Consider the following 13,129-nt stretch of genomic DNA (forward strand, 5'->3'; position numbering starts at 1 on the left):
CAGCCTAGGGCAAATGAAATAAAATGGCAAAATCCCTATTTTTGTGTAAAAATGTGGGGATTTCATACAGAACCCTTTAGACAGCCTCACTAATGATACTTTAGCGGGAAAATAAATCGTAAGTTGTGTGCTTTGGCGAAAAACGGCCGCTGAAATTTCGGTCAAATTTATTTTTCTTTTCGTGAAAAAATGCGTTTAACGTATTGGGTCTGGTATTTCGGAGGGCCATAAGGATGCGCCAAGTGTTTTAAACATCGCACGTGGCTGGCGCAGGTGGTTTTTTAAAACTGCTAAAAAAAACGCCTGCGCCAGCCACGTGCGGTGTTTAAAACACTTGGCGCATCTTTATTTCCCTCTGAAATACCAGCCCCAACACATTAAATGCATTTTTTACGAAAAATAAATAAATTTTGACCGAAATTTCAGCTTCTTTTCACCAAAGAACGCAATTTAGGAATTTTTTTTTTTTGCTAAAGTATAATTAAGGGGGCTGTCCATTTTCACACAAAAATAGGGATTTTGCACATTTTCCCCCTTTGTTTAAAATGGAGAAAAGTTTTCTCCATTTTTACATGAAAAATAATATTTTACATGATGCGATAATATTGCCAAAAAATCGGCGATATCGCGGGTGCGATAATATCGCCGCTAATTGAATATGGCCCTAAATCGGGACAGTTGGAAGGTATGTTTATGTTGTTAAAAATAAACTAATTTTATCTGTGTCTTTAGTCTTCCCACCATTATCATTCGGGGCAGTGTATAAATGCATAGTACAAAAACAACACAAATATATTAAGAATGGTTAACTTTATTTTACAGAAATTGCATAGAATTGTATTTTTTTCATCAAAAATATCCCTAAGGTTCTTTCATACACAGCTTTTTTATGGACTCCTGGAAAAGATAGACTTTTACACTAAGGGCTACATTTACTAAACTTTAATTTATGAAAGTCGAACTATTTCCTTTGATTTCTCCAAAACAATTTCACTACAGTTGTCCTGTAGTACAATTCCCTAAAAAAACTGCTGTTTTTGTCATACTGGCACGTGTGAATGTTATTTTGCAGCAAATTCCCCCCAAAATTGTGTCTTTTTCACAAACCATTGTTTAGTAAATGTAATCCTTTTTCTCGTTACATAACGACAAAGCTCTATATTTATTTACATGACTGAATGAGTATTTATATCTCGTGACAACAATTTGTTTTTTTCTCCTGGGGTGGCCAGGAGGTGTGGGGGCTCGACTTTCTCTACGAAAGATGAATACTGGCATAACACTACCTTCAAAGACACACAAAAAGCCATGGTCAAAGATTCTCAATTGATTAACACATCAAAACTGTTTCCTGTTCATAAATAGAGGACAACCTTATTCTCACCAGGGCTGAATTATCATTTCAGACAAAATGTTCCTCTTTATCGCTACAGGCATGGTGGGTATTCAAATCAGAGAAACCGCTAAGCGTATGTGACTTGTATAAAGGAAGACATTGAACCCTCAAGATCCAAGAAAAACGGTACATTAAACAGAATCCAATACTAGATTTGATAAAAAACCATTAATTTTATGGTATCAGGATTTTTTTTTTTTAATTCCAGCTCAAAACACACAAATCCATTGTGGGAGATTTTCTTTTTATACAGTGGATATTCCACTAATAGAATTTTATTCTAACGGTAAAAAGTTAATGTTCTCTAAAAAACCAAAAAAATAAAATAAACAGTACTGGAGGTCTTGCTTAGTCCGTGACTCTGTCACTCTGGCTCACTGCTGTTTGTAGTCTTCTCCCACAAACTCTCCTCACTTTGTGCTGGAGACCCCACAGGTGGGCGTACTCTGAGACCCTGGAAGCGGCGACACTCCGGACATACCCGGATATGTGTACACTCTCTTGCTACCAGAGCTGCTTCTTGTGCCAGTCTCTGTGCCAATGGGTCAGGGCCATTACCCCCACACAGTTTACCATTGCTTAGAATGCTGGTATTACGTCCTCTCTTATCATCCTGAATGATAGATCTTGCACGTATGATTCCACCCCGCTTCCGGCGTGGCAATAAACTGTCCTTGCAGAGAATAATGTTGCTTAACTCTGTGACCATTTCTTTGCATACAGAAACCTAGAATATAATCACGGAAAATGACTGAATATTGAGTAGGTTAAGCTGAAGTCACAATAGATTGTTGCCTGAACTGAGGTATAATTAGCAGCCCTCGTTAACACTTTCCATTTTAGCAATTAGTGTTCATTCTAGCACCCTGCAACTGTCACAACCTGTGCTGTTCCTCTTTCCTCCCTGGGGTGTCGCTTTCTTTTCTTGTGCTTCTAGCAGACTCAGCTGATGTAACAAACTGCTGGGATACAGACCAGAGTGTGCTAGAAGCACCAGAGGAGAAAGTGACACCCCAGACAGGAAAGAGGAACTGCAAGGGGTTGTGACAGGTGCAGGGTGCTAGAATGAATACTAAGCAGTGGCTTTAGAGACCATGCCCAAGTACACACTAGATGAACTGAGATATAGAGCTTGGACAATAAAGTATGGGAAAGAAAACCAGTTAAATATACTGTATTTTACTATAAATATAAACTGATGATTGTCCTACAATATACAAAAACAATTCAGTGCACTATATATAAGAGGTGCCCAGAAACACCAAAGTGGAGTAAAGTCTAAGTTCTGAAACGCGTTTTGCTGAAGTTGGTGAAATGCGTGACGACTTCCAGCTTCCACACACATTCTGTCCTGGAATTTGGTACTGACAATCTCAGTTATTATCTAAGTACACTGAATTGTAATATATTGTAAGACAGCTATTACTTTGTGTATGTAATTATATATAATTTATTTTTGAAATAACAATTTTTATTGGCTGATATGATTATGCATAAACACTACACAATATATTTTTGAACATACACTCATAAAATGGGTTTAATTGAAAAGAAAGAAAATACAATGTCAATATAAGTATAGCAAAGCTCCTTTTACTCCCAGGGGCTAATAACAGAAAAAAATGTAATTTACTTACAAAAACATAAACAGCATAAAAAAAAACCATACATACATATAGATTTCACACAAAATAATAAAATATATAATTTATTTTTAACAAGCTTTCTTTCCTGAACACTTTATATACAAGTTTTTCCGCAATTTGGAGCCTCATGCCTAAAACATAATAATAAACACGACTACGTATTCTCTGTACAGTGCTGCACAATATAACTGTCGCATGGTAAGTAAAATAAAAAAAATAATATTAATTGAAAATCACCCTTTTTCCCCACACTGCCCATGGAGTTTCCTGTCACATGAAATAATTCAGCAATGCTCCTGATACTAACTATAGGAAGTGAGAGTGACCATGTGTCTTATTCAGAGCCGCTTGTAAGCGGCCGCTCGTTCACTCCGAGCGATGTTCGCACATCTGCGCATGCGTATGGGTTTTAGTACGCATGCGCGAACCAGTCAGTGCGGTCGAAAATCGTGTGCTCGCAAAATAGCGAATGCCTGCTAATTTGAGTGACAAAATGAGGCTTTTGTGGGTGGTAACAGGGGAAGGTGCTTGAAAACGGGGAGTGGAGTTACGAACGCAGGCGTGCCAAACGGTCAAAACGGGCGTTTAATGGGAGTGCATAATTAACAAAGCAGCGTCACTGACCACGTCACTTGGTTGTATTTTAGCCTGAACTGCTCGCATGATTGCGGCAGGAAAATCCAACCACAAGCACTGCGAGCAGTTCATACGCCTTTCAATATACTCGATTAATCTAATAAATAGCGGAGATGACGTAGGATGCGAGCGGCCAGGGGGCGTTTTTTCCTAAATAGTGAGCGCATGTTTTGTTCGCTCGTTCAGACATAGAGGCGTCAACAGACCGCAAAGAGCGAGCGCTTAATTTAAATAGCCAGCCCCCTTTTTATGAACGAGCGTCCGCAAATAGCGTCCGGCTCTGAATCAGGCCCCATGTCTGTGTATATGAGAAAATCACCAAAATGTAGCAATAATTAACTTTTTCATTCATTTCATTATGATTTATGGGTAAGGGTTTTTGAAGCTCTTATATATCTCGCTTATTTACCCACACAGTCATGTTTTATATTTAGAGTTGTGTAGTACCTCATTAATCAAAAATAAAATCTCTCCTCCCTTCATATCTTTCATTCACTGCATTTGTATGTGGTTCCTCACACAGAAACTGCATATGGCCAGAATTACCTCAGATTCCTCCGCATTCCGCAAAGTCCACAGGAACTCCAGCATGGCCATGAACATAGCCACTATTAAGCCACAGATTAGCACAACAAAGATACCGCCGATGTTTTCCATTCCCAAACCTCAGGAAATGAGAGAAAAATAGATAATATTAACATTGCATTTTACCTTTCTTAACCATGTTCCCGGAGACCCAACACATACGCAGGAGATTCTGGCTCACATCTGCATCGTGGAGAGAGGGGAGGCCCACGCACTGGCCGCCTCCTCGCCTAATCCACCCCTGCTTCAGGTAAGGAGGAATTTACAGTCAGCTGACTTGGTCACTCAGTGGTCAGAGAATTTAGAATACAGCCATCCCATTTAGTCATACAGCCCACAGATCTTATCATTCATGACATACGCCTGCGCCTCTACACAAACACATGACATTAAACTGATTAAAGAAATACATGGAAGACAATATATGGCAGTATATATAGAGGTGAAATTACTATAAGCCAGTCAAACAATATTACATAGTAAAAATGTCAGAATCTAGAAAAATGTAATCCAGAGAAGAAACAGTATTGCCCCTGCCTGGTGGTGTTCCATATATTTCAGAGAAACTTGTGTGTTTGTGCATGTGTGTTGTACTGGTGGGGTCAGTGGGGGCTGATGGACTGGTGTGGGTGATCCAGTGGGTACTGATGGACTGGTGTGGGTGATCCAGTGGGGACTGATGGACTGGTGTGGGTGATCCAGTGGGTACTGATGAACTGGTGTGGGTGATCCAGTGGGTACTGATGGACTGGTGGGGGTGATACAGTAGGGGCTGATGGACTGGTGGGGGTGATACAGTCGGGGCTGATGGACTGGTGGGGTGATACAGTGGGGCCTGATGGACTGGTGGGGGTGATACAGTGGGGGCTGATGGACTGGTGGGGGTGATACAGTGGGGGCTGATGGACTGGTGGGGGTGATACAGTAGGGGCTGATGTGTTAGTGGGGAGGCTAATGGACTGGTGGGGTCTGATGCAGTGGGGGCTAATGGACTGGTGGGGTCTGATGCAGTGGGGGCTAAAATACTGGTGGGGTCTAATGCAGTGGGGGCTAATGCACTGGTGGGGTCTGATGCAGTGGGTACTGATGGACTGGTGGGGGTGATACAGTGGGGGCTGATGGACTGGTGGGGGTGATACAGTCGGGGCTGATGGACTGGTGGGGGTGATACAGTCGGGGCTGATGGACTGGTGGGAGTGATACAGTAGGGGCTGATGAGTTAGTGGGGAGGCTAATGGACTGGTGGGGTCTGATGCAGTGGGGGCTAATGGACTGGTGGGGGCTGAAGGACTGGTGGGGTCTGATGCAGTGAGGGCTAATGGACTGGTGGGGTCTGATGCAGTGGGGGCTAAAATATTGGTGGGGTCTGATGCAGTGGGGGCTGATGGACTGGTGGGGTCTGATACAGTGGGGGTTAATGGACTGGTGGGGTCTGATGCAATGGGGGCTAAAATACTGGTGGGGTCTGATGTAGTGGGGGCTAATGGACTGGAGGGGGCTGATGCAGTGGGGTCTAATGGACTGGTTGGGGCTGATGGATGGTGGGGTCTGATGCAGTGGGGGCTAATGGAGTGGGGGCTATTGGACTAGTGGGGTCTGATGCAGTGGGGGCTGATGGACTGGTGGGGCCAATGCAGACCTGTTTGCGAAGCATAACTTGTGTACATTCACAATATGCATGCTCAGGAAAAGGATGTACGCAAGTACGGCTGATGCAGAGTCAAATATATTCTGATCACATCTACTCTTATGCCTAATGAGGAGTATTTTGTGTGCATTGGGATGAGCTCACGTAGGCAAAGTTCAGCGAGGGCGAATGTCAACACAACTGCAGGGTACGCAGAGCTGGAAGTACGGGAAATACGTCTGTTTGGTGGGGCATATTTTGCACCTAGTATAGGCTGGTGGAAGTACGCACTGAGGATGATGACTGGCGGCAAAGCAGGTGCACATGTAGGTGCTGGACACATTGCAAAATGCGCACAATACAGCATACAAGTGAGAATACACTTTTTTTCTTAGCCCGCAGCTTTGGAGCAAAGTACTCCAGATTTACTGCTGAAGAGACACACACAGACTATTGAGGGACCTCTGGGGAGTTTTATATATAATACCACAATATTTTAGCTAATAAGCAGGTTGGCAGCCTTCAGGGTACTCCCCATGATACGGAGGATTTTATTTGTGTGGTGCTGGCAGAAACTGAAGAGACCTAATAACAGTGCCACAGACAATGGGTATATGCCCTCATGCACAGATGAGTATATGCCCTCATGCACAGACAATGAGTATATGCCCTCATGCACAGACAATGGCCCTCATTCAGAGGCGCTTGCAAAATTTGAGCGGTCGCTCTGAATGTGGGCGGCCGCTTGTGTTTTGAAGTGCGACCTCCTGGTCGCTAGCTAAGCTATAGCGACCGACCAGGTTGATGGTCGATATGGTCAAGACCATCTCAACCATCGGGGCTTGTGACGAGACCTTAAGGTTGGGTCTCTGCAACCGCAAGCCTCAGGGAGCTTCCTCAGAAGGTCCCTACTGATATCACTGCTGATGTCAGCGCGGCCACCCACAAAATGGCATGGTTCCATAAGGAACACTTCCGTTTGTGAAACCTCCCCGCCTACTAAACGGGGCGAGCTGTCGATCAACATTGACAGCCGCCCCGTTGGTAGCGAGCCCCGAAGCGAGAGAATTTCTCTCTCGCTCCGGGGCTTGCACACGCGCAGTGCGGCCGCTGCACGTGCACAGGACCTAAACATTGACCCGCTTGCGAGCGCTCAACGCTTGCGAGCGGGTCTGAATAAGGTCCAATGTGTATATACCCTCATGCACAGACAATGAGTATATGCCCTCATGCTATACAATGACAAACAATTATTCCCACAATATAGATTATCTATGGCTGTATAAAAAGTAGGATTGGCTGCAGTACTGTACCTCATGTGAGCGGACACTCTGCACAGACACCCAGGGGAAATATAATAAACAGTGATTAGCCAAATGGCAGATTTCTATCAATTTTTGTCACGGCATTAAAAGTGCCAATCTTTCTAAAAGGCAAAACCACCCAGTGCTCTATATATTGAGGCAAACATCGCTGGAAACCAGTGTTTTTGACAAGTGGTTGCACATTACATTTTCCCCTAGGTCTCTATGAATTGTGGGGTGTCTTGGAGAGGTCCATGCACCTGAATAGGTTATAGGGCATCACAAACAGATCATATCAGGTGTGAAAGGACCAGGCCAGCAGACATTTAAATAAAACGTCTCACTGTCAGTCACTGACTAAGTGCCTATCTGGTTTTACCAAGCCAGTTTACATTTTCTCATATATATATGATACACATAGTACAATTGAATTTGAGAAGCAAATATTTACCTTTTGCTCTGTGGTCTTCTTCTTTTGGACATTTACCTCCATCCCACCATTTTCGCTTTAGGTCCTCCAGACAGTTGTTCTCTTGCAGCTGCAGGATTGCCAAATCAAATTCATCTCGGAAAACGGAGCCTGCGGCAAAGATATTTGGTTAGATTAGACTCCACCACTTATAGGTGACAAATGTTACAGCAGTCATGTATGGACTATGGACGTGTAAAAAGGTAGTTGCACCACGTTTTTTCTTTTATAGTGAGATCATGCCATACTTGCTTATAATATGGCTCCCCCCTCCCTGGATGTGGTACCTTCATTGCATCGCTGTGGCCCTGCCTTGGCTGCACAAAGCCACGATTCACGGCACTGATAAGCAGGGGATGGTCCACGATGAGGCAAATCAACATGAATTGCGCCCTCCAAGCCACTGGACCGCTCACTTCTCTCAGGAAGTGGGTGGCAACCGGTAGGCTGCCCTACTCTCCCCGGCTGCACCCTTTTTTGTGACTGTAACATTTTGTAACATTGTAGCAGCGGTGAGTATCAATGTATCCATTTGTAGTGCAATGACACACACTGTGAAAGTTACTTAGTAGCACAGTTCATATAACCTGAAGCCGTGTAGCCCACGTCTCTCACAGGTATAATATTTAGATGAGTGGCTGTGATTAATGGGCAGCTTTTAGGTCAACTTGCACTGAGAAACAGTACTTCTCCCACGGTGCCTCCTAGTGCTGACAGCCGGCTGCTTCCAATCAGCAGATTGCAAGTGAGCATCAAGCAGCTTCTAGGAGCCCGTCGATCAATACCTCATTAGCTGTGTATGTATACAGTATATGTTCTACCTGCCGGGACACCGATTCCTCTAATGGACCTCCGGATCTGCCGACCTGGTCATAGATCTGTCTGCAGACTCTGCACTCTTCTACTTAGGCGGGCCACTTGTAGAGAGACCCAGCGGGTAGGGGAGTCGGCATATAGCAGCGCTAAGCCCAGTGGCAGTTTCTAGGTGCAGTGATCACAGGGCCTGCTTCATTATGGATCGCAACTGCAACAGCGTACGCAACGTACTGTGCATGATCATGCATCACAGTGTGCGGGCGCGAAGGCTACACTGCGATCGCACTGCGATTACGCAGAGCGCGGTGAGCCATAGCTCAAAGGGCAGCAACACGTTTCGGCCAACTGTGGCCATTTACAAGCTGAAACTAATGCTGCCCTCTGCAAATCAGCTGGATTGTTGCCTACTACTAATCCCTTGTCGACACATGGTTTTTTATGATTTTTCATAATTTTTAGGGTTAAGATGAGGGTTAGGCATTTGGCGGAGGATTATGGTTAGGCACTTGACAGCGGGTTAGGCTGTGGAAGGGGTTGTTAGGGTTAGGCACCAGGGGGGGTTATGGTTAAAATAACAAATAAAAAATAGCGTGGACCATTTCTGTGTTTACTTTTTTTTTATCATGCTGACCTTTCAACTCTGTCGACCTAAATCTATTGACCCCCTAGAGAGGAGGGGGCCCGTGTGCAGTCTCCGACATGGAACCCCTTCTCTCCGCCCGGCGGCTGGCAGCGCACTGAGCTGTGCGAGGCCAGCGCCGGAGTTAGACTCTGGGCAATAGAGTATGCCCAGAGTCTATAGTGTATGCACAGATCACCTGGAAAATGGCTGTGGCGGCCATTTTCCCTGTACTGCACATGAGCAAACGACGGGAAAATGGCCGCCGCGGCCATTTTCCAGTTGTTTTACAGCGTCGGACCCCCACGCCGACGTGGGACCCCGGAGAGGTTAAGTAATATTATGGGTGCAAGGTGTGCAGTGCGGGGCCCGTGTTCCCCGCACACCCTGCACCCATTATAGATACGCCCCTGTATGCAAGCTGGCAGCTGCGGCTCCTCCGTGCCTGAGATGTGATGGCCGTGTGGTGCTGGGCTATGATTGTCACACCCATACGTCAGACACTATCCCACTGTGAGGAGCAGAAGATAGTGCTCCCTCCTGATAGGGTAAGAAGCAGAGGTGCTGAGGGCTCACAATGGGGATGGCTTTCTGAGGAGGGCATACTCCGAGCTAGCGCTGCCCCTGATGGCAGGCTACACATCAGGAAAGCAGACTGTTGCATGCACCAATGTAAGCACAAAGTGATCAATTACACATATTTGCACATAAGTATATTCTGCACTCTGCATTTTTTTTACAGATCATAAAGTAGGATTTATGTTACAGTATTTAGCACACTTTCAGCTCAAGCCTATTATAGTCGATAAACCATAGTAATTAGTATTGCATTATTGTCTCTCATTTTTTTGAGTTAGGTCTGTTAATAATTATCTTAATAAATATTAACATTTAATTATAGCACAGACACGCAGCTTATCGTAAGCGTATGCAGTCCTCATACAGCAAACACTACAGCAGACCTAAGTACCTGCAATCCTGGTAGACATGGAATCTAAACAAGCAGAGCCACTGTTCTGCGCATCCACTTACATAAATAGAATGCTTCTTGATTGAATTCATGCTTGTTAGAATCCACAATTAAGTGTTCAGAGACGACTGGAAGGTGCTAATTAAAGCTGTAATCCCAGATATTTGTTTTTAAACAGCATGTTTTTTACCTGTTTAACAAAGGCTGAGTGTGTCCTATAATAACGCAAGCACATTTTTTGCAAGTGGGAAACTAGTATTTCAGCTACTGAAAGACCCATTCTCTGCTGAAACACATTTACAGTGCTTTGCAAAAGTATTCACCCACCTTTGGCTTTTTACCTTTTTTGTTACATTACAACCTGTAATTTATTTATTTTTAGCTGAAGTTTATGTGATGGATCTGCACATAATAGTCTGATTTTGTGAAGTGAAATGAGAAAAATATATATAAAAAAGAATCTTTATAAATAAAATTCTGAAAATTGGCATGTACATATGTAATCCCCACCTTTGCTATGAAGCCCCTCAAAAGTTTTGGTGCAACCAAATACCTTCAGAAGTCACATAATTAGTGAAATGAAGTCCACCTGTGTGAAATCTAAGTGTCACATGATCTGTCAGTATATAATCACACCTTTTCTGAAAGGCCCAAGAGGCTGCAACATCACTAAGCAAGGAGGCATCACACCATGAAGACCAAGGAGCTCTCCAAACAAGTCAGGGACAAAGTTGTTGAGAAGTACAATTCTGGGTTGGGTTATAAAGAAATATCCCAATCTTTGATGATCCCCCGGAGCACCATCAAATCCATCATCAAATGGAAAGAACATGGTACCACAACAAACCTGCCAAGAGAAGGCCGCCCACCAATACTCACAGACCGGGCAAGGAGGGCATTAATCAGAGAGGCAGCACAGAGACCACAGGTAACCCTGAAGGAGCTGCAGAGTTCCACAGCAGAGACTGGTGTATCTGTGCATGTGACCACAATAAGCCGTACACTCCATAGAGCTGGGCTTTATGGAAGAGTGGCCAGAAAAAAGCCATTACTTAGTGATAAAAATAAGAAGATACGATTTGAGTTTGCCAAAAGGCATGTGGGCTACTCCCCAAATGTATGGAGGAAGGTGCTCTGAATTTTACTTTTCGTCCACCAAGGAAAACGCTATGTCTGGCGCAAACCCATCACATCCCATCACCCCAAGAACCATCCACACAGGGAAACATGGTGGTGGCAGCATCATGCTGTGGGGATGTTTTTCAGCAGCAGGGACTGGGAAACTGATTCGAGTCTCGGGAAAGATGGATGGTGCTAAATACAGGGATATTCTTGCGCAAAACCTGTTTCAGTTTGCCTGTGATTTGAGACTGGGACGGAGGTTCACCTTCCAGCAGGACAATGACCCGAAGCATACTGCTAAAGCAACACTCGAGTGGTTTAAGGGGAAACATTTAAATGTGTTGGAATGGCCTAGTCAAAGCCCAGATTTCAATCCATTTGAGAATCTGTGGTCAGACTTGAAGATTGCCGTTCACAAGCAGAAACCATTCAACATGAAGGAGCTGGAGCAGTTTTGCCTTGAGGAATGGGCAAAAATCCCAGGGGCTAGATGTTCCAAGCTCATAGAGACTTATCCAAAGCGACTTGCAACTGTAATTGCCGCAAAAGGTGGCTGGACAAAGTACTGACTTTAGGGGGGTGAATAGTTATGCACGCTGAAGTTTTCTGTTATGTTGTCCTACATGTTGTTTGATTCACAATATGAAAAAAAACACAATGTCACAGTTGTTGGCATGTTCTGTGAATTAAATGATGCAAACCTTCAAACAATCAATTTTATTTCCAGGTTGTGAGGCAACAAAACATGAAAAATGCAAAGGGGGGTGAATACTTTTGCAAGACACTGTATATTTCTGCACTTAAGCTTATTCCAGAGGAGTGTCACCTGACCTATGAGTCAGAGCCCTCTCACCTTGTACATGATTTCAGACAATGAGTTTGGGGGTGTGTGTTGGGGCGGGAATGGGGGAGTACAGCATGGCCCTTTTTGCTGGGTGAAGAAACGGAGGTCTCAAGGTTTTCTTAATCAAGCTGATGCATTAAAGTGCTGGGTTTACGGGAGGTCATGCGTGCACATACAGAATGTGTGCACATCCATTGTCCGATGTGACCCAAAAAAACTTTTCCCCTGCTGCTCCTGCCCAGGAGGTGGACATATATAATTTTCCTTTAACATATACCTACTCCTCTCTACTCACTGGAGTAAGAGATTCCAATTGCATGAGTATCCTGTAAGAAACAGGACAAGAAGACCAGTGCTGAAATGCTCTGACCTAAGCTTTTTAAAAGGGCTTCTCTAATTCCATTCTATCCAGTTCCTTGGATGGTAAATAGCACGCTCATCAATGACACATTCCAAGATCCCTAAGGAGATTCTAATTCTGCTGCCTGTGCTATGGTGCCGCACTTATGTCCTACATCAAATCAACAATATTAGTTTAAAGAACCCAGTAAAACTGAGTGGACCTCACACTAACCAACCCTCTGGTAAGTGCCTAACCCTAACGGTCCTTCCTGGTGCCTAACCCTAACGGTCCTTCCTGGTGCCTAACCCTAACAGTCCCTCCAAGTGCCTAACCCTAACGGTCCCTCCTGGTGCCGAACCCTAATGGTCCCTCCTGGTGCCTAACCCTAACGGTCCTTTCTGGTGCCTAACCCTAACGGTCCTTCCTGGTGCCTAACCCTAACGGTCCTTCCCGATGCCTAACCCTAACGGTCCCTCCTGATGCCTAACCCTAATGGTCCCTCCAAGTGCCTAACCCTAACGGTCCCTCCTGGTGCCTAACCCTAACGGTCCCTCCTGGTGCCTAACCCTAACGGTCCCTCCTGGTGCCGAACCCTAACGGTCCCTCCTGGTGCCTAACCCTGACGGTCCCTCCTGGTGCCTAACCCTGACGGTCCCTCCTGGTGCCTAACCCTAACGGTCCCTCCTGGTGTCTACCCCTAACGGTCCCTCCTGGTACCTAACCCTAACGGTCCCTCCTGGTGCCTAACCCTA

General features: G+C 44.8%; 1 protein-coding gene across 1 annotated transcript in view; it reads right to left on the reverse strand.

Moving 5' to 3' along the window:
* Nucleotides 1–815: 815 nt before the first annotated feature.
* The window catches only part of GRIK4 (glutamate ionotropic receptor kainate type subunit 4), a 314,460-nt gene continuing 302,146 nt past the window's right edge, over nt 816–13,129 (reverse strand). Inside the window, exons 18-20 of the mRNA XM_088458742.1 lie at nt 7,646–7,774; nt 4,225–4,343; nt 816–2,123 (exon numbers count right to left, since the gene is read on the reverse strand). Of these exons, the coding sequence (XP_088314868.1) occupies nt 1,761–2,123; nt 4,225–4,343; nt 7,646–7,774 (611 nt within the window). The 3' untranslated portion in view covers nt 816–1,760. The remainder of the gene's footprint in view (nt 2,124–4,224; nt 4,344–7,645; nt 7,775–13,129) is intronic.

This window comes from Taudactylus pleione, unplaced genomic scaffold (genome assembly GCF_031769625.1).
Source record: "Taudactylus pleione unplaced genomic scaffold, aTauple2 ptg000848l, whole genome shotgun sequence".
In the NCBI taxonomy this organism is placed as follows: Eukaryota; Metazoa; Chordata; class Amphibia; order Anura; family Myobatrachidae; genus Taudactylus; species Taudactylus pleione.